The sequence below is a fragment of the Jaculus jaculus genome, chromosome 3, assembly GCF_020740685.1.
Source record: "Jaculus jaculus isolate mJacJac1 chromosome 3, mJacJac1.mat.Y.cur, whole genome shotgun sequence".
NCBI classification, from domain to species: domain Eukaryota; kingdom Metazoa; phylum Chordata; class Mammalia; order Rodentia; family Dipodidae; genus Jaculus; species Jaculus jaculus.
Window position 1 is genome coordinate 62,441,934 of NC_059104.1, and position 21,300 is coordinate 62,463,233.

The 21,300-nt window shown below is 39.9% G+C and overlaps 1 protein-coding gene and 2 pseudogenes across 1 annotated transcript in view; 1 reads left to right on the top strand and 2 right to left on the bottom strand.

Annotated features, from left to right (window-relative positions):
* The window catches only part of Dnajc15 (DnaJ heat shock protein family (Hsp40) member C15), a 103,876-nt gene that overhangs the window by 32,145 nt on the left and 50,431 nt on the right, over nucleotides 1–21,300 (top strand). Inside the window, exons 2-3 of the mRNA XM_004650994.2 lie at nucleotides 15,483–15,534; nucleotides 21,118–21,191. Coding sequence (XP_004651051.1) covers nucleotides 15,483–15,534; nucleotides 21,118–21,191 — 126 coding nt within the window. The remainder of the gene's footprint in view (nucleotides 1–15,482; nucleotides 15,535–21,117; nucleotides 21,192–21,300) is intronic.
* LOC101607774 lies at nucleotides 16,573–16,798 on the bottom strand (annotated as a pseudogene).
* LOC105944424 lies at nucleotides 18,657–19,008 on the bottom strand (annotated as a pseudogene).

The following is a 21,300-nucleotide window of genomic DNA, read 5'->3' on the forward strand; positions in this document are numbered from 1 at the left end:
TCAGCTGGTCAACTAGGAGGTGGTTTTCAGCTTAGCTCTAGCTTGATTTCTCAGTGACCTTGTAGCCCAAACATGTGGAGTCTTCATCAATAGAGTTTTACCTTCTAATTCTTGTTGGAAGCCAATAGCCTTGGAAGTGGCCTATAATGTTTTGGGGGCACCAGGGGACATTCTGGACAACAGCTCACTGGAAGGTATCCCATCCTTGGCACTGAAATTTTTCTAGTAACAATCTATGGCTTCTGGGTACACCATTATCTAAAAAAGTAGGCTTCCATATAGATTATTCATAACCTCTTCAATCTATACATACATACATACATATATATATATATATATACATATATATATATATACACATACACACACACACATACACATACATACATATATATATGTGTATATATATATTTATATTTATGTTTAATTTATTTGAGAGAGGGAGAGAGAGAGAGAGAGAGAGAGAGAGAGAGAGAGAGAGAGAATGTGGGTGCCAGGGCCTCCAGACTCCAGATGCAACCACCTTGTGCGTCTGGCTTACGTTAGTACTTGGGAATCAAACCTGGGTCCTTAGGCCTCACAGGCAAGTGGCTTAACTGCTAACCTATCTCTCTAGCCCCAATACCCTCTTAAATTTTGATTTACTTTATTTAATCTCTTCCCCTGACTTCACTTAAGCCATTCTATCTCCAGTAATCTGTTCATCTATTTACCTATACACAATACCATCCCCTTATATCCTCCCCTCTCTTCCCTTCTTTCTAGCTTACTGACCTCTGCTACTGATTTTTACCTCAGCTCAATATAAGTCTAAACATTTATAGCTAGGATTCACATATGAGAAAGAACATGTGGCAATTGGCTTTCTGGGCCTAAGTTATCTCGCTTAGTATAATCCTTTCCAGATCCAACCATTTACCTGCAAATTTCATAATTTTTCCATTTTTCTTTTCTGCTGAATATAACTCCATTATAGAAATGTACACATCTTCATTATCCACTCATCAGTTGAGGGTCATCTAGACTGATTACATTTCCTAGGTATTATGAATAGAGCAGCAATAAATATGAATATGCAAGTATTGCTAAGGTAGGGAGAAGAATCCTTAGGATACATATGCCTAGGAGTGGTATGGCTGGGTCATAGGGTAAATCTATTTTTAGCTGTCTCAGGAACCTCCACACTGATTTCCACAATGGCTGTACCAGATTACATTCCAACCAAAAGTGTAGAAGGGTTTCTTTTTTTCCACATCATCACCAATAATTATTGTCCTTTCTTCCTTCCCTCCCTGCCTCCCTTCCTTCCTTTTTTTTTCTTTTCTTTTCTTTCTTTTTTTTTTTTTTTTTTGAGGTAGGGTCTCATTCTGGCCTAGGCTAACCTAGAATTTACTATGTAGTCTCAGTGTGGCCTTGAATTCTCAGCGATCCTCCTACCTCTGTCTCCTGAGTGGTGGGATTAAAGGCGTGCTCCACCACACCTGGCTTCATTTGTTTTCTTGTTAATAGCCATTCTGACAGAAGTGAGATGGAATCTGAACATAGTTTTAATTTGCATTTCCCTAAAGGCTAAAGATAGAGAACATTTTTTAGATGTTTATAGCCATCTATATTTTTTCCCTTGAGAACTCTCTATTTAGTTCGATAGCCCACTTTTTTTTGTTTGTTTTCAGTCTTTTTTCTTTTCAATTTTTTTTTTAATTAACAACTTCCAGGATTATAAACAATATCCCATGGTAATACCCTCCCTCCCCCCACCTTCCCCTTTGAAACTCCATTCTCCAACATATCCCCTACCCCTCTCACTCAGTCTCTTTTATTTTATTTTTCTTTATTCTCAATTTTTATTAACATTTTCCATGATTATAAAAAATATCCCATGGTAATACTCTCCCTTCCCCCATTTTCCCCTTTGAAATTCCATTCTCTATCATATCCCCTCCCCATCTCAGTCTTTTATTTTGATGTCATGATCTTTTCCTCTTCTTATGATGGTCTTGTGTAGGTAGTGTTAGGCAGTATGAGGTCATGGATATCCAGGCCATTTTATGTCTGGAGGGAGCACTTTGTAAGGAGTCCTACCCTTCCTTTGGCTCTTACATTCTTTCTGCCACCTCTTCTGCATTGGACCCTGAGCCTTGGAAGGTGTGATCGAGATGTTATTCAGCACTCCAGTCACTTCTTTCCAGCACTATGATACCTTCTCAGTCTCTTTTATTTTGATGTCATAACCTTTTTTTCCCCTCCTATTATGATGGTCTTTTGTAGGTAGTGTTAGGCACTGTGAAGCCATTGATATACGGGCCATTTGCATCTGGGGAAAGCACATTGTAAGGAGTCCCACCCTTCCTTTGGCTCTTACATTCTTTCCACCACCTCTTTTGCAATAGACCCTGAGCCTTGGTGTGATAGAGATATTGCAGTGCTGAGCACTCTTGTCACTTCTTTCCAGCACCATGATGCCTTCTGAGATATCTCAAGGTTACTGCCATCTGAAAAGAGAAGATTCTCTACCAAAAGTGAGAGTAGCATTAATGTAAAGGTATGAACATTAAGAGAAGTACTTACTGGGCAATTTGATAAGCATAGTATATATATTTAGCCAGACAGCAGCAGACGTTACACCCCTAGGGTTCATGACTACCCCTGGTGTTTTGTTTGTTTTTGTTTTTCAAGGTAGGGTCTCACTCTAGCCCAAGCTGACCTGGAATTCACTATGGAGTCTCAGGGTGGCCTGAACTCAACGGCAATCCTCCTAACTTCTGCCTCCCTTGTGCTGGGTTTAAAGGCATGTGCTACCAACCCGACACCCCTGTTTTAAGTTTTCAGTATCAGGGGTGTATTCCCTCCCATGGAGCGGGCCTCCAGCCCAATTAGAGGGCAGTTGGTTTCCACCATGACAGACATGCCACTGTTGCACCCATTGACTCATTTGGCCTGGCTGGCAAAATAGAAGGCTTGCAGTGTCCACTGTAGAGTATCTTCACTGGTGTTTTCTCTCTCTCCCATTGAATTGCATGCAGTGAAGCTTTTTCCAGCTTTCTGTCAGCTGATCCACATGGAGGAGATTTTTAGCTCAGCTCCAGCAGGATTTCTCAGTGACCTTGCAGCCCAAGTATGTGGAGTCTTCAGCAATAGGGTCTTACCATCTGTTCCTGTTGGGAAGCCAAGGGCCTTGGCAATGGCCTATAATGGTTTGGGGGCATCAGGGACCTCCCTGGCCAACAACTCACTAGAAGGTATCCCATCCTGTGCACTGAGAATCTTCTAGCAACAGTCTACGGCTTCTGAGTGTTCCATTGTCCAAAAAAGTAGGTTTCCATATAATTTATTTATATCCTCTTAGATTTTTTATTTTATTTCATTTTTTTATTTTTCTAGGTAGGGTCTCACTCTGGCTCAGGCTGAACTGGAATTCACTATGTAGTCTCAGGGTGGCCTCGAACTCACAGTGATCCTTCTACCTCTGCCTCCCGAGTGGTGGGATTGAAGGTGTGCGCCACCACACCTGGCTACTCTTAGATTTTGATTAGCCCTCCCTCCACCTTTCCTTTACTCAGTCTCTTCCCTTGACCACACTTGGGCCTTTTCACTCCCATTAATCTATTCTTCTACTTACATATATATAATACCATCCCATAGCCCATTTTAAAAAATATTTTATTTATTTATTTGAGAGAGAGAAAAAACAGAGAATGGACACGCCAGGGCTTCTAGCCACTGCAAAGGACTCCAGACCCATGTGCCCCCTTGTGTATCTGCATAGCTCATTTTTAAAATGGTTGTTTGATTTTATATTATGTAGTTTTTTGAGTTCTTTGTGTATCCTGGATATTAGTCCTCTGTCAGATGTTTACATAGATGGCAAAGATTTTCTCCCTTTCTATATGATGCCTCTTTGCTGTATTCACAGTGTCCTTTGCTATACAAAAGATTTTAAATTTCATGAGGTCCCAGAGGATGATGAGTATATTCAAAAAGTCGTTGTCTATGCCAATAAGATGAAGGGTTTCCCATTTTCCTTTAGCAGTTTCAGAGTTGAAGGTCTGATATTAAGGTCTTTGATCCATTTGGACTTTATTATTGTACATAGAGAGATAAGGATCTATTTTTATCCTTCTGCATATAGATAGTCAGTTTTCCTAATACCATTTTTTAAAGAGGCTGTCTTTTTTCAAACAAATATTTTTGGTATTTTCATCAAAAATCAGATGGCTATACCTTCCCAGATTTACAATCTGCATCCTCTCTTCTGTTCTCTTATTCCATGTGTCTGTCTTTGTGCCAGTACCGTGCTGTTTTTTTTTTTTTTTTAACTATGGCTCTGTGATATAGATTAGAATCAGAAATGGTGATACTGCCTGCCTTATTTTTGTTATTCAAAATTATTTAGGATATTCACAGCTTTTTGTGCTTCCAAATATATTTTAGAATTGTTTTCTCTACTCACATAAAGAATGACATTGGAATTTTGATGAGGATTGCATGAAATGTGTAGATTGCTTTTGGTAAGATTGCCATTTTTATAGTATTGATTCTTCTAATCCTAGAACATGGAATGTCTTTCCATTTCCTAGTGTTTTCTGCAATTTCTGCCTTGAATATTTTAAAGTTTTTATTGTAGAGATCCTTTACTTCCTTGGTTAAGTTTATTCCAAAGTATTTTTTTTTTTTGAGGCATTTGTGATAGGCAGTGTTTCCCTGATTTCATCTTCTGCATGTTTGTTATTAGTATATAGGAAGGCTACTGATTTCTATGTGTTTATTTTGTATCTTGCTATGTTGCTAAAAGCGTTTATCAGCTCTAACAGTTTGTTGGTAGAGTCTTTAGCATTCTTTATGTATAGCATCATGTCATCTGCAAATAATGATAATTTGATCTCTTCTTATTCAATTTGTATTCTTTTCTTTTTTTAAAAAAATATTTATTTATTTATTTGAGAGCAACAGACACAGAGAGAAAGACAGATAGAGGGAGAGAGAGAATGGGCGTGCCAGGGCTTCCAGCCTCTGCAAATGAACTCCAGACGCATGTGCCCCCTTGTGCATCTGGCTAACGTGGAACCTGGGGAACTGAGCCTCGAATCGGGGTCCTAAGGCTTTCACAGGCAAGTGCTTAAACCGCTAAGCCATCTCTCCAGCCCTGTATTCCTTTCTTGTGTGTCTCTTGCCTTATTGTTATAGCTAAGACTTCCAGTACTATATTAAATAAAAACGGGGATAGTGGACACCCTTGTGTTCCTGATATTAATGGAAAAGCTTTAAGTTTCTTCCACATAGTATCATTTTGACTGTAGGTTTGTCATAAATACCCTTTATAGGCTTCCAGGTAAGATGGTGGTATACTAGCCACAACAAAGCAGCCTAGGTAGGGAAATAAGGACAACACAGCAAAATACACTCTTCTCCTAAAAAATGAAGGTGTATAAGTTAATATCAATCAAAGCAGAAAAGCAGGAGAGACCAAGATCTTCCAGAAGGGAGGAAACTGGCCAGAATTCTGCTGAGGCACCTGTGGCCCCAATCCACACAGCCGCTTGGCTGGCACAGCTGCAGGAGCAGAAACAAGGTGAAGGAATTTTCCACTCACAACAGCCTCCTCACAAAGTCAAGAAACTTGGAAGAGAAGACAACAGGGGGCAACTGAGCAGCTGCTGATTGAGAATATAAATGGGACCAGCTGAGCAGCTCTAGTACAACTCCAGGTACCATCCATAGCCTCCCATCCCCCAAAGTCAGAGCCATGAACCTCCAGAGAACTCATTTGCCCCTGGCTGCCCAGCACCCAGAGGGATCAAGGTGGGTACTCAGAATTGGTGAGATTGGAAGCCATTCCAAAAGGTCACCTTGCACAAAGTCAGATACACAGGCCTGCACTGGAAGTGCTATTCTCTCTTTCCATGTCAGGAAAGGTTATGTATTACATTTGGATGATATATTCTTGTTGGGCTTTACCATTAGATTAAGTGATGTTGTAGAACAAATGGACCTAGCAGATTTCTATAGAACATTTCATCCAAATGCTGCAGAATATGCAATCTTTTCAGCATCACATGGAACATTCACTAAAGAGGCCCTATATTTGGACACAAAGCAAATCTTAACAAAGACAGGAAAATATAAATAATTTCTTTTTAATTAATTTATTTATTTAATATTATTTTTTATTGACAACTTCCATAATTGTAAACAATATCCCATGGTAACTCCCTCCTTCCCTCACTTTCCCCTTTGAAACTCCACTCTCCATCATATCCCCTCCCCCTCCCAATCAGTCTTTTATTTTGATATCATGATCTTTTCCTCCTATTATGATGGTCTTGTGTAGGTAATGTGAGATCATGGATATCCAGCCCATTTTGTGTCTGGAGAAGCACATTGTAAGAAGTCCTTCCCTTCCTTTGGCTCTTACATTCTTTTTTTTTTTTTTTCAAATTTTTATTAACAACTTTCATGATTATAACAAATATTCCATGATAATACCCTCCCTCCCCCCACTTTCCCCTTTGAAACTCCATTCTCCTTCATATACCCACGTGTCATTGCAAATGGCATGGATCAAAATTTTTTTTCTTTATTTTTTCTCAATTTTTACTAATATTTTCCATGATTATAAAAAGTAGCCCATGGTAATACCCTCCCTGCCCCCCTTTCCCCTTTGAAATTCCATTCTACATCATATCCCCTCCCAATCTCAATCAGTCTCTCTTTTATTTTGATGTCATGATCTTTTCCTCCTCTTATGATGGTCTTGTGTAGGTAGTGTCAGGCACTATGAGGTCATGGATATCCAGGCCATTTTATGTCTGGAGGGAGCACTTTGTAAGGAGTCCTACCCTTCCTTTGGCTCTTACATTCTTTCCGCCACCTATTCTGCAATGGACCTTGAGCCTTGGAAGGTGTGATCGAGATGTTACTCAGTACTCCAGTCACTTCTTACCAACACTGTGATACCTTCTGAGGCATCCCAAGGTCACTGCCATCTGAAAAGAGAAGATTCTCTACCAAAAGTGAGATTAGCATTATTATAAGGGTATGAACATTAAGAGAAGTGCTTACTGGGCAGTTTGATAAGCACAGTATATACATTCAGCCAGACAGCAGCAGAAGTTACACCCCTAAGGGCTCATGACTACCCCTGTTGTAAGTTTTCAGTATCCGGGATGTATTCCCTCCCATGGAGTAGGCCTCCAGCCCAATTATAGGGCAGTTGGTTTCCTCCATGACAGATGTGCCACTACTACACCCATTGGCTCGTTTGGCCTGGCTGGCCAAATTTAAGACATGCAGTGTCCACTGTTGAGTATCTTCACTGGTATTTTCTTTCTCTCCCATTGAACTGCATGCAGCATGGCTTCTTCCAGCTTTCTGTCAGCTGGACTACATGGAGGTGGTTATCAGCTCAATTCCAGGAGGATTTCTCAATACAGCTCAAGTATGTGGAGTCTTCAGCAATAGGGTCTTCCCATCTATTCCTAGTGGAAAACCAAGGGCCTTGGCAATGGCCTATAATGTTTTGGGGGCATCAGGGACCTCCCTGGCTAACAACTCACTGGAAGGTATCCCATCCCTGGCACTGAAACTTTTCTAGCAACCATCTATATAGTTCCTGAGTATTCCATTCTCCAATAACTTAGGTGTCCATATGATTTATTTATATCCTCTTAGCTTTTTATTAGCCCTCTCTCCTCCTTTCCTTTACTCAATCTCTTCCCAGACTTTACTTGGTGTTGTATTTATGTTTAGCTCTCTCAGGAACCTCTACACATTGATTTCCACAATTGCTGGACTAGATTGCATTCCCACCAACAGTGTAGAAGGGTTCCTCTTTTTCCGCATCCTTGCATCCTAAATTCTTATGTTTGATCTTTTCATAGTGTCCCAAATATCTTGAAATTCTCATTCATGCTTTCCTATTAGTTTGTCTTACTCTTTGTTGGACTGTTTTAGATCTGCCAACTGGTCTTCTACTTTAGATATTCTAATTCTCTTCTTCATCCACTCTATGATTTTCTACAGAGTTTATTTAATTGACTGTGTCCTTCATTGCTAGTATTTCTGACTCTGTTTTCTTATTTTTATTTCCTTATTTGTGTCTGTATTGACCTCCTTATTTAATTAAATTGGTTTCCTTTGTTTTCTTTCATTTCTTTGATTTCCTCTTTGATTTCTTTGAGCATATAGTCATTCTTATGAAATCTTTCTCAGGCATTTCCTCTAAATCAGTCTCACTAGAGGTCATTTCTGATGCTTTAATACTTTTTGGTGGATTTGTATTGTCGTTATTTTTTATGTTTCTTGTGTTATAATGTATATTTTTTGTATCTTAGATTAATTTAATGCTTGGATTTTCTAATTATTTGCAATATTATTAAATCTATCAATTAATCTGATGTTATATATCTTCAGGGTAGGAGCTTAAGATGCAAGATGGGGCTCTTAAGACTTTCAGAGTATCTACAAAAGTGACCCCAGGTATTGGGTTTGCCTGCTGTGAGAATATTCAAGTAGGCTGAGTGGAGCAAAATACAGGCAGATTCTAAAGTTTAACTAAACAATTTATACATTCAATGAGAAACAGCACAGAGTATTTATGCAAGAGTAGGTGTTATGACAACCAGATCCTTTAACAAAGTCATAGTCCTTTCGGATGTGTGTTGCCCCACACCCTTAATCCTATCAACTAGGAGGCTAAGATTTCTGGTCTGTTGAGGGTTCCAAGTCTGCTTTGTTCAAAGTGAGACCCTTCCATGGTGTAATCCCAGTTATCTTTTGGTATTGTTTTGGTCTCAGTTTTGCTGCTCCGTGAGCTCAGGTAGGCTGGCTGGGTGGCTGGATTGCTGCTCTGGTTGCTGGTGCTGGGTGCTATGTAGTTGCACTCCCTTCCCCAAGTCTCTGGTACTTGGTGGTGCTTGGGCTGGTGGTGGGGGAGAGGATGTTGTGGATGATGGTTCTAGTTCTTTCTCTAGCTGGTCCACGTGATCCTCTCTCTTACAAGCAGCTCCTCCGATGGTCCCTGCCATCCTCCCTTCATGTTTCTTGAGTTTGCGAGCAGACTGTTGTGAATGGAGAATCCCCTCCCCTGGCTTTTCCTGCAGTTCAAGCAGGGCCTGGTGGCTGTGGCTATGCCGACCTGGGTCTGCTGTTGCCGGAGCTGCTTCTTCCTGCTTCTGTGGGCTCTAGATGCTCTGGAGCTCTCCTATTTCTCTGCTATAGTTGATAGTTTCTTACACACCTCACTTTTTAGTAGAATACTGTATTTTGCTGTTCTTTTTTTTTGGGGGGGGGAGCTTTTCCTCCTGTAGGCTGCTTTGGCATAGTTCCTACCCCACCATCTTAACCGGAAGTCTAAGATTGGACCTCTAATAAGTTCTTGCACTCTATCTGATTGCAATGGGATTAATGTACAATTCAAAAGCAAGAATAGTTATAGAGTGTACACAAAATCATGGAAAGTAAACAATGGCACTACTAAGTGAAGAATGGGTCATTGAAGAAGTAAAGGAGAAAATCAAAAAAATTCATATAATCAAATGATAATGAGAACACAACATACCAAAATCTTTGGGACACAATGAAGGCTGTCCTTAGAGGGAAATTTATAGATTTAAGTGCTTATATTAAGAAATTAGAAAGGTCACAAGTGTACAAATTAATGCTTCACATTAAGGCTTTGGAAAAAGAAGAACAAGGCAAACCAAAAAGCTGAAGATGAGAAAAGTTAATAAAAATCAGGGCAGAAATTAATGAAATAGCAACCAAAAAAAAAAAAAATAGAATCAATGAAACAAAGAGTTGGTTCTTTGAAAAAATAAACAAGATTGATAAACTCTTAGTACATCTGACCAGGAGAAAGAGAGAAGAGACTACCAGCAAAATGTTAGAGCTGATAAACACTTTTATCAGTATAGCAGTGTAGAAAACACACAGAAATCAGTAGCCTTTCTTTATGCTAACAAAAACATGCTGAGGATGAAATCATAGAATCACGCCCATTCACAATTATATCAAAAAAATAAATAAAGTACCTTGGAATAAACCTAACCAAGGGAGTAAAGGGTCTCTACAATGAAAACTTTAAAATACTCAAGACAGAAATTGCACAAGATACTAGGAAATAGAAAGACATTCCATGTTCTTGTATTGGAAGAATCAATACTGTCAAAATGGCAATCTTACCAAAAGCAATCTACATATTTCATGCAATTCCCATAAAAATTCCAATGCCATTCTTCACAGAAATGGGAAAAAATCCCTAAAATTCATTTGGAAACCCAAAAGCCTTGAATATCTAAAACAATTTTGAGCAACAATAATAAGGCTGGAGGTATCACCATACCTGATTTTAACCTATATTATAGAGCCATAGTAACATTGAGCAACAATAATAAGGCTAGAGGTATCACCATACCTGATTTTAACCTATACTATAGAGCCATAGTAACAAAAACAGCATGGTACTAGCACAGAAACAGTCATGTAGATCAATGGAATAGAATAGATGACCCAGATGTAAGTACCAGCAGCTACAGCTACCTGATCTTTGAGAAAATTTCCAGAAATACTCATTGAAGAAAAGACATCCTCTTCAACAAATGTTACTGGGAAAACTGGATAATGAAGTCGCCTACTACAATTTTTTTTGGTGTTATCTGTGATCTTCATTCTAATAGTATTTGTTTTATGAAATTTGGAGCCCCAGTACTAGGTGCATATATATGTAAGATTATAATGACCTGTTGGAGTTGTCTTCTAATCAATATAAAGTGACTGTGGTGGTTTGATTCAGATGTCCCCCATAAACTTAGATGTTCTGAATGTTAGGTCCTCCACTGATGGCAATTTGGAATTAAAGCCACCTAGAGGCTTACGGGTTTTACTGCCAGCTTCCCCTTGCCAGTGTTTGACACACTCTTCCTGTTGCTGGTGTCCATCTGTTGTTGCCCAGGAGGTGATGTCCACTCTCTGCTCATGCCATCCTTTCCCCCTTTCATCATGAAGCTTCCCCTCATTTCTGAAAGCCAAAATCTTTTTTTTTTTTTTTCAAAAGCTGGTCTTGGTCATGTGTTTTCTGCCAGTAATGCGAGCCTGACTACAGCAGTAAAGTTGGTACCAGAGGAGTGGAATTGTTGTGCTTGAAACCTGTTTGGCTTTGACCTTTTGGAGCTGCTTTGCAGGAGGAATGTGGATAAATTTGAAACCTTGTTCTGAGAGATGATTTGCAGTGCTGAAAGAACAGCTTGATGGACTGTTCTTGTCAGACTTAAACGACTGGAATGCAGTAAGAACTATGGGCTGTGAGGTTTGGTTTATGAGGGTGAGAAAGAGCTTTTACCTGGACTGGGCTAGAAGCAGTTTGTGTGTGTGGCTTGCTGTTATGCCCATGTCCTGAGAATTTGTGCAGGGTTGAACTGCATAGAAATGGACTGGTATGAGCAGAGGGATATGGCACAAAAAGAAATCTTTGGCCTGAAACTTCTGCCTGTTCAGCTGCAATTGCATGAGAGATTACAACCACTGACATTGGGATAACAGAAAGATTGTAGTCTTTTGTAGGATCCTGAATTCTAGAACCCAACTGAGCAATACACATTCAACAAAAACCAGCATAAAGTACTTATCCAAGAGTGGGGATTAAAATAGATAACCTTATAAAGCAAAGTTCCCAAGGGTGTGAGTTGCTGTACCCTTAATTCTGTCAACTGGAAGGTTGAGATTTCTGTTCTGAAATGAGTTTCAGTTCTGAATCAGACCCTGTTCCCAATAATGACAGAAGAAAAAGAAAAAAGGCCCTGTGAATCTAAAAGCATTAGAGGCAACAATAGTCAACCCCAAAATATAGCTATTTGAGAATGGTAAAGCCAACCAAGGATATGTAACCCATAACCTGCCCTGACATGGAAAGAGAGATTAGCACTTCTAGTGCAGGCCTATGTACCTGCTTTTTTGTCAGTCAGGCCTTTACCTTTTGGGATGACTTCTAATCTCACCAATGCTGAGAACCCACCTTGATCACTCTGTGTTGCGCTGTGGATCTGGTGTTCTCATCAGCTGTACTGCATGCTCTGCAGCCAGGGGTTGAATGAGTTCTCTGGTGGTTCACTGTGGCACTGATGTTTGGGGGATGGGAGAATGCAGGATGCCTGGGGTTGTACCTGATCTGCTCAGCTGGTTCTGTTTGTGTTCTCCTTCAGCAGCTGCTCAGCTGGCCCCTGCTATCTTCCCCTTCAGGTTTCTTGACTTTGTGAGGAGTCTGCTATGAGTGGAAAATCCCCTCACTTGGTTTCTGCTCCTGCAGCTAGGGACATGCTGGGTGGGCAGGTGCTTGGATAGAGGCCTGTGGCGCCTCAGCAGGATCTTGGCTGGTTTCCTTCTTTCTGGAAGATCTTAGTCTCTCCTGCTTTTCTGCTATGGTTGATAATAACTTATACTCCTTCACTTTTCGACAGAAGAGTGTATTTTGCTATGTTTTTGCTTATTTCCCTCCCTAGGCTGGTTTGGCATGGCTCCTCTGTCTCCATCTTACCTGGAAGTCCCCTAACTTCTTAAAAGTTGTTCATACCATTCTGCTTATGTCCTGTAGTCCAATTTTAGGTATCAAAAAATATAAGGGAGGTAGTTGGGTGTGGTGGCACATGCCTTTAATCCCAGCTCTCATGAGGCAGAGGTAAGAGGTAAGAAATTATTTTGAGTATGAGGCCACACTGAGACTATAGTCCTAGTGAGTTCCAGGTCAGCCTGGGTTAGAGTGAGACCTTACCTCAAAAAAAGAAAAAGAAAAGAAATTTAAAGTAGTGTTGGAATAAATATCTGACTAAAATTAGAAAACCCTGGCTCAGTAGAAGATGAGGAATAAAGATACTGGCAAATGACCATTGATCTCTGCCACAAGCCTCTCTCTCCTGTGACCAAATTACTTTTTCAGGATGTGTAAGGGAAAAACCTTAAAATGGAGGCCAAGCATGATGGCACATTCCTTTTTTTCTAGCAGGTCAAAGGATCACTGAGTTCAAGGCCAGCCTGAGACTATGTAGTGAATTCCAGATCATCCTGGGCTAGAGCTGGACCCTTCCTCCAAAAAATAAATAAATAAATAAAATAAAAGCTTAAAATAGCATGAGTATATAACAATTTTAAATAGTTTTAAATCACAATTAGCGTATTTTACATTGTGACATTCTGAATGTGTTAACTCTTATTTTGAACATTCTTACCTGGTCTTTTAAAAGGTAGAAAAGTAAATAAATTTTTGCTGGAAGTTGGTTGGGTTGGGTACAGTGGGCTTTGAGTGTCCATCCTGCATCTGAAAGTGGCCAGCCCCTCCTCCTTCTGATTCACCAGCATTTCAAGGCCCTTTTGACCTGTTGTAAGGATTGTCTCCCCTCTATTCCACTCTTGATCCTTCTACCCTACAATTCAGCCTCTTAGACACACACACACACACACACACACACACACACACACACACACTCCCTCTCTCCCTCCGCTCCCCCCCCCTCTGGTTTTTCAAGGTACGGTCTCCCTCTAGCCCAGGCTGACCTGGAATATACTATGTAGTCTCATGCTGGCCTCAAATTAACCACAATCCACCTACCTCAGCCTCCCAAGTACTGGTATTAAAGGCATGCACCACAGCACCAGGCTTTCGTTCCTCCCTCCTTCCTCTTACCCCTTCCATTTTTTTTCTTTTTCTTCTTTTTTCATTTTTTTTTTCTTTTTCTTTCTTTTTTTTCAAGGTAGGGTTTTCACTCTAGCTCAGGCTCTCCTGGAATTCACTATGGAGTCTCAGGGTGGCCTCGAACTCATAGTGATCCTCCTACCTCTGCCTCCCGAGTGCTGGGATTAAAGGCGTGCGCCACCACGCCCGGCTACCCCTTCCCTTTTCCTCCTTCCTTCCTTTCTACTCTTTCCCTCTCTTCTTCCTTCCCTCCCTCCCTTTCTTCCTTCCTTTCATTTTCCTCCCTCCTTCTACTTCCCTCTTCCCTCCTTCCTTCCCTCCCTCCCTCCTTCCTTCCTTCCTTCCTTCCTTCCTTCCTTCCTTCCTTCCTTCCTTTCTCCCTCCCTCCCTCCCTCCCTCCCTTCTTCTCTCTTCCCTTTCCCTCCCCTCCCTCCTTTTCTTCCTTCTTTCCCTCCCTCTCTCCTACCTTCTTTCCTTCTCAATACAATTTTTAAAATAAATGTCTCTTTTCTCTAGTAATTTAATCCAACGTAATTTTTTAAAAATTTTATTTTTATTTATTTATTATTATTAGAGAGAGAGAGGGAGAATGGGCATACCAGGGCCTCTAGCCACTGGAAACTAACTCCAGACACATGTGCATCTGGCAGAATGTGCACCTGGAGAATCAAACCTGGGTTCTTAGGTTTTATGGGCGTGCACCTTGACTGCTAAATCATCTCTTCAGCACCAGTATAGTTTTTTATTTACAAAGGTATATAGTTCTGTATCCCCTCATTCCAGTTCAATTCGGCCTTTTCGTACACACTACAACTATTTGTCCTTTATTCCTATGTGCCCCCCCACCACCCTGCTTGTCTTCTTAAATTCCTCCAAACTTTGTGCCTTATTTTTTTTTTTTCAACATCATTTGTAATTCCCATAGCTTCTAAAATTCTATTTCTCCATGTCTCTTTTTGGTTGTCCCAAACTAACCCCATCCTGATGTTTCCCCAGTCCCCTCCCTTGTGCCACTCAGTTTCCCCCAATCTATTCAAATATTCTCCTCCCCTCCATCTGACCTCAAATAATCTTATCCCTTCAATCACAGCTTTCAGATACCTTCCTGTTCCTTAACACTGCTACCAATATTCCTATTATATCCCCCACAATCCCATCCCCCATCCCACTTCGTCCAACTCAGCCTTCCCACCCCCAGAAAAGAATTTAAGAATAACAAATAGAATTGAACATTGCAAATATAGAAAATTGAAGGGGAAATATATGCTTCTTATCTTTATGGAAGATAAATATATTAAGTCTACTGAGAATAGTCTACAGGAAACATTGGTTAACAATAGGTATTATGAAAGTTCTGGTTAGAATGGATTCAAACATAGAAATTAAGTGAAAGCCTAAAATTACTTTAGTTGGGGCTGGAGGGGTGGCTTAACGGTGAAGGCATTTGCCTGCGAAGCCAAAGCACCCATGTTCGATTCCCAAGGATCCACGTTAGCACAAGGGGGTGTATGCGTCTGGAGTTCGTCTGCAGTGGCTGACCCTGGTGTGCTCATTCTCTCTCTCCCTTTTTCTCTGTCAAATAAATAAATAAATGAAAGTACTTAAAATTATTTTAGTTGGCTGAAAATTAGCTGATAAAGCAAGCAGCATATATGTTCCCATAGACATTGTGGATTTAAAGTTCTATTCTTCATGGTAGAGCTTGAGAAAATATATTTATGAAATTATCCTCATTATAAAAATACTTATTTTCACAACCTTGTGTGTGTGAGTACGTAAGTAATAATGTTTCTTTTATCCACAGGCAAGAAGGTTGATAACTGTAGGACTAGGTATTGCAGCTTTTGCATTTGCAGGTAAGACACATAAAGAAATACAGTATCAGTATGTGTAATCAGAATACTTCCAAACAGCTGCTGTAGTAATTTATGAGTAATTCCTTTGTATCCTAGGGTGTTAGTTTTTCAGATGTTATACTTTCCTATCCAACTATTTACAGTTACTGAACAATAATCAGTAGAGCAAGATCTATAGTAAATTTATAGTAAAGACAATTATTGTTCACTGAGCCAAGCAAACTAGCTGCAGAATAGTTGATATTCCTGACATTAAATTTTTTTTTGATTTGGGGCTGGAGAGATGGCTTAGAGGCTAAGGCACTTGCCTGCAAAGCCTAAGGATCCAGGTTTGATTCCCCAGTACCCACATAAGCCAGATACACGAGGTAGTGTATGTATCTGGAGTTTGTTTGCAGTGGCTAGAGGGCATGGTGTGTTCTCTCTCTCTCTCTCTCTCAAATAAATAAATAAATAAATAAAGGTTAAATATTGATTTATAGTATAATAAGACATCTTTAATATAATATAATCCAAGTAAGAGGGGCCCCTTTTATGTTCTCACATATTTAAAAAAATTTTTTTTCAAGGTATCCCAGGCTTACCTTGAATTTTTTAAAAATATTTTATTTTTATTGATTTATCTATTTGATAGAGAAAGAGGGAGAGAGAGAGAATGGGCGTGCCAGGGCCTCCAACCACTACAAACAAACTCCAGATGCATGTCTTCCTTTGTGCATCTGGCTAACATGGGTCCTGGGGGAATCAAACCCTGTATCCCTTGGCTTCGCAGGCAAACGCCTTAACTGCTAAGCCATTCCTCCAGGCCTATTTTTTACTTTTAATTTTTCTTTTTTTTTTTTTTTTTTTCCCCAAGGCAAGGTCTCACTCTAGTACAGGCTGACCTGGAACTCACTCTGTACATTCTCAGGCTAGCCTAGAATTCACAGGGATCCTCCTGCCTCCTGAGTGTTGGGATTAAAGGTGTGCGCTATCATGCCCAGCTACATTTTTTTTTTCCAAATGGTTTTTCTCCAGTTGCACAACCTCTCCATTCCTTTAATCTTTTTTTCGTCGTTTAGCTTTTGCAAGCAATATTTTCTTGACGTTTTTGCTTCTTTTGCTCTTTTTCCTTGGCCTCAATCATCTTGGCCAATTTCCAGGACAGGACAGCGCTTGCTAGAAAGAGTGGAGTGAGGGCCAGAATGACTGTTGTAAGGAAACCATATGGGTCTTTTGCAGCCTATTCCACGACATACTCAGCCCACGCCTTTATGTCAAACATCTTTGTGACATTCTTAGGAAACTGGGGAGAATGGGTATACATAAAACCACTTGTAATTCTGGGACTTAAAACATCATCTATCTTCTGCTTGAGTAGTGATCTCTAATCTTTTCCTGGGCTTAGCAGTAGGCCAAACAATCTCCGATGACCCCGTGGTTGTTGTCTTTAGTTGTACAGTACACTTCTGAGAGGATTTCATTCACCACACCAGAAGCGGCCCACTGGTCGGCCCCAGCCGGATTGGGGCGTGAGGAAGTGGCTGGGTCGATTTCCGACTGCGTCATAGCAAGCATTGTCCTAGGACGCCCCCCCTTTTTTTTTCAAATGGACTTTCACATGTAAAACTGTTTTTTCTTTCCGATGTAGTTCCCTTTTTGTTACTTCATCTTTTAACGTATTGGGAAAGTGTCTTCACATATATATATATATATATATATATATATATATATATATATATATATATATATATATATATATATACATACACACACCAAGGTGAATTTCATTCACTGTCACCATTATCTTAGTTAAAAAGTAGTTTTAAATGTCAAAATTACTAATTTGTTAAAATTTTAAGTTGCATAGCAATTCCCTGATTAAATGTTAATCTTGTAATATGTGCATGTTATTTTTTAGTTACAGCTATGCTCCACTGTAGTTATGTGGAGGTAAGTCCTAATGGAAAAGGACAAGGTTGGATTTTCTTCTATATGATATTTAATTTCACAATTCTCATTTAAAACACAATAATCAGAATTTTAAAATCATGACCAGTGATTCAGACCTTATTGATTCTTTTTTCTAGCAGGATCTTATGCCACTTGTAACTATAATTAGTTAATTCTGAGTTGTTATTTTTTTAACTTTTTATTGACAACCACCATATATACAGACAATATACGTGATCATAATCCCCTCTCACCACCCTTCATTTTCCCCCTCACCTATCCCCCATCCACTGAATTCCTTCTTCACAATTAGTAGCTCTTCTATTTTGATGTCAGTCTTTTTCCTCTCCTGTTATTCAGCTCTTGTGTAGGTAGTGTCAGCTCCTGTGAGGTCATGAGTGTCGAGGCCACTTTGTGTCTAGAAGACAGTATTGCAAAGGACTCTCTTTTTCTTTTGACTCATAATCTTTCTGCCACCTCTTCTGCAGTGGCCTCTGAACCAAGCTTTGAACCACTGTCAGTTTTGAGTCTCCTCAGTTGCCACAACCATCTAAAAAGAGGCTTCTTGGGCTGGAGAGATGGCTTAGTGGTTAAGTGCTTTCCTGTGAAGCCTAAAGATCCCTGTTCGAGGCTCAATTCCCCAGGACCCATGTTAGCCAGATGCACAAGGGGGCGCACACATCTGGAGTTCTCTTGCAGTGGCTGGAGGCCCTGGTACGCCCATTCTCTCTCTCTCTGCCTCTCTCTTTTTCTGTCTATCTCTCTCAAATAAATAAATAAATAAAAATAAACAAAAAAATGAGATTTTAAAAAGAGGCTTCTGTAACCAAAAGTGAGGATTAACATATGGCATAAGCATCAGTATTTAGATGACAGTTTGGTGAGCGTAGTAGTAGTTTCTTCTCTAGGACTTCTGACCTCCCCAGCCACAGGTTTTTGGTTTTTTGCCTTTTTTATTTTTTTCAAATTAGGGTTTCACTGTAGCCCAGGCTGACCTCGAATTCACTTTGTAGTCTTAGGTTGGCCTCATACTCAAGTGATCCTCTTACCTTAGCCTCCTGAGTGTTGCGATTAAAGGTGTGTGCCACCATGCCTGGCTTTTTATTTTAAAATAAATTGTAGCTTTGAGGCTTTTAATTACAAAAAAAGTTTGTGCTCATATACGTAATCTGATATGAACTTAAAATTCATCATAGATTTAGTTCAACTTTTAGCTTGACTTTCTGGTGAATTTTAGCTTCATTGGTTTTGGCTACTGTATGAGAGGATCCACCTTTATCCAGGTGATGTTGATGAGCATCTCTTATTTTTTCCTTTATTGGCAGTAGGACTTATACATACCTACTAGTAATGCTGCTTCCTATTTTGTCATTTTGGGTTCAGACCCAAAACCTCTGTAACAGCCTCCACTGAAGGCTTTGATAGACTTTAATAAACCTTGTTCACTTGAGGCTCCATGTGCTTCATGGCTTATAAAACATACTGACCTGCATATACTGCAGTAGCTATGGTCAGTCTGACCATGACCACTGTAGTGGCCATAGCTCTGGCTCAGCTCCACTGTCCCTATCATGGTTGTGGGTCATTCTAGCTCCAGCCCATGGCTACCAACAATAAAGCTTTGTCAGAAAGCCAGCCATAGTCTTTTGATTAGATTTTCTATACTAAGGCATGAATTCCCTACCATGGCATAGGCCTCAAATCTGATCACAGAGAAGTTGGTATTCCCTATAATATTGGCCAGTTGTCACATTTGGCCTGGCTAGCCAATTGTAAAGTTTGCAAGGTCCACTACTAGTTAACACTGCTAGTGGCTTTTCTCCCTCGACAGAGTGCATAGCTTTTTTTCAGCATCATAACAGCTAATCAGTAAGGAAGAAGTTTCCAGTTTAGTTTCTGCTTATTTTCTTATGTCCTGCAGCCCAAGCATGTAGTCTTCAGCAGTAGGGTCTTACTGTTTAGTTCTGGTGGGTAACCAAGAGCCTTGGCAATAGCTTAGAATGTTTTTGGGACATCAAGGGCTCCCCTGACCCAATACCTCACTGGAAGCTTTCTAACCCCTGGTACTGAAATTTTCTTGTATATTAATATGTGATTTCTAGGTATGGCATTAATCTACCCCCACAGGGTACTTCTGCCCAAACAGTTTACTTTTTAAAATATATTTTGTTTATTTATTTATTCATTTATTTACCTATTTATTTATTTGAGGCAGGGTCTCACTCTAGCCCAGGCTGACCTGAAATTCACTATGTAGTCTCAGGGTAACCTTGAACTCACGGTGATCCTCCTATCTCTGCCTCCCTAGTGCTGGGATTAAAGGTTTATATTTAATTTTATATGTTTATTTATTTGAAAGAGAAAGAGGAAAATGGCCTCCAACCACTGCAAATGAACTCCAGATGCAAGCACCCTCTTGTGCATCTGATTAACATGGGTCCTAGGGAATTGAACCTGAGTCCTTTAGATTTGCAGGCAAACACCTTAACTGTTAAGCCATCCCTCTAGTCCTACTTTTTAAAAATATATATTATTTAAGTTAGCAAAGTAGTAGGTTTCCATATGGCTTATCCATAACATCTTTAATTTCTTTTTTTAAATTTTGTTTATTTTTATTTACTTATTTGAGAGAGACAGAGAAGAGAAAGAAGCAGAGAGAGAGAGACAGAGAGAAAGAATGGGTGCACCAGGGCCTCCAGCCACTGCAAACGAACTCCAGATGCATGCACCACCTTGTGCATCTGGCTTATGTGGGTTCTGGGGGATTGAGCCTCGAACCGGGGTCCTTAGGCTTCATAGGCAAGTGCTTAACCACTAAGCCATCTCTCCAGCCCCCATCTTTAATTTTTATTAACCCTCCTCTCACCCCTCTTCTCCGTCCCTTCCCTGACCCCACTTAGACCAGTCCATCCCTAGTATCCTTTATATATCTGCTCTTCTTACATATCTGCTATGCTCTCCCCTTAAACCTTTCTTTCTACTCCTTCCCTCATGGCCCTTTCAAATTTTGTTTTGTTTTTTTCTTTTAAAAAATTATTTGTTGGGCTGGAGAGATGGCTTGGCGGTTAAGCGCTTGCCTCTGAAGCCTAAGGACCCCGGTTCGAGGCTCGGTTCCCCAGGTCCCACGTTAGCCAGATGCACAAGGGGGCGCACGCGTCTGGAGTTCGTTTGCAGAGGCTGGAAGCCCTGGCGCGCCCATTCTCTCTCTCCCTCTATCTGTCTTTCTCTCTGTGTCTGTCGCTCTCAAATAAATAAAAAAAAATTTAAAAAAAATTATTTGTTTACTTATTTATTTGAGAAAGAAGAAGATAGAGCACATTTGGCTTACATGGGTACTGGGGAATTGAACCTGGGTCCTTAGGCTTCATAGGCAAGTGCCTTAACCACTAAGCCTTCTCTCCAGCCCCGAATTTGAGAGTTTTTAATGAGAAGAATGCAATATTTTAAAATAAATTCTGGTAAAATTGTCATAAATAAAACAGTTTTAACATTGACATAAAGTAGGCATAATTATAAATTGAAATATTAAATTTTAAATTAGAGAAAGTTTGCTTTTTCCAGGTCTTTCAAATAAATAAATAATTATTTTTCAAAAACCGACTGACATTGATTATTGAAAGTATATTTGCATTTATTTTTTTCACTATTTAGGGCGCTATGCATTTCAGATCTGGAAACCTTTAGAACAAGTAATAACAGAAACAGCAAGAAAGATTTCATCTCCTGTAAGTTAAATGTGGCTATATTTAGAAACTTTGCTTCTGTTTTTGTTTGTCATATTTAAAAGTAACTTAGAACATGTCTTACATTTTCCAGCCTTTGTAGAAGCTCATT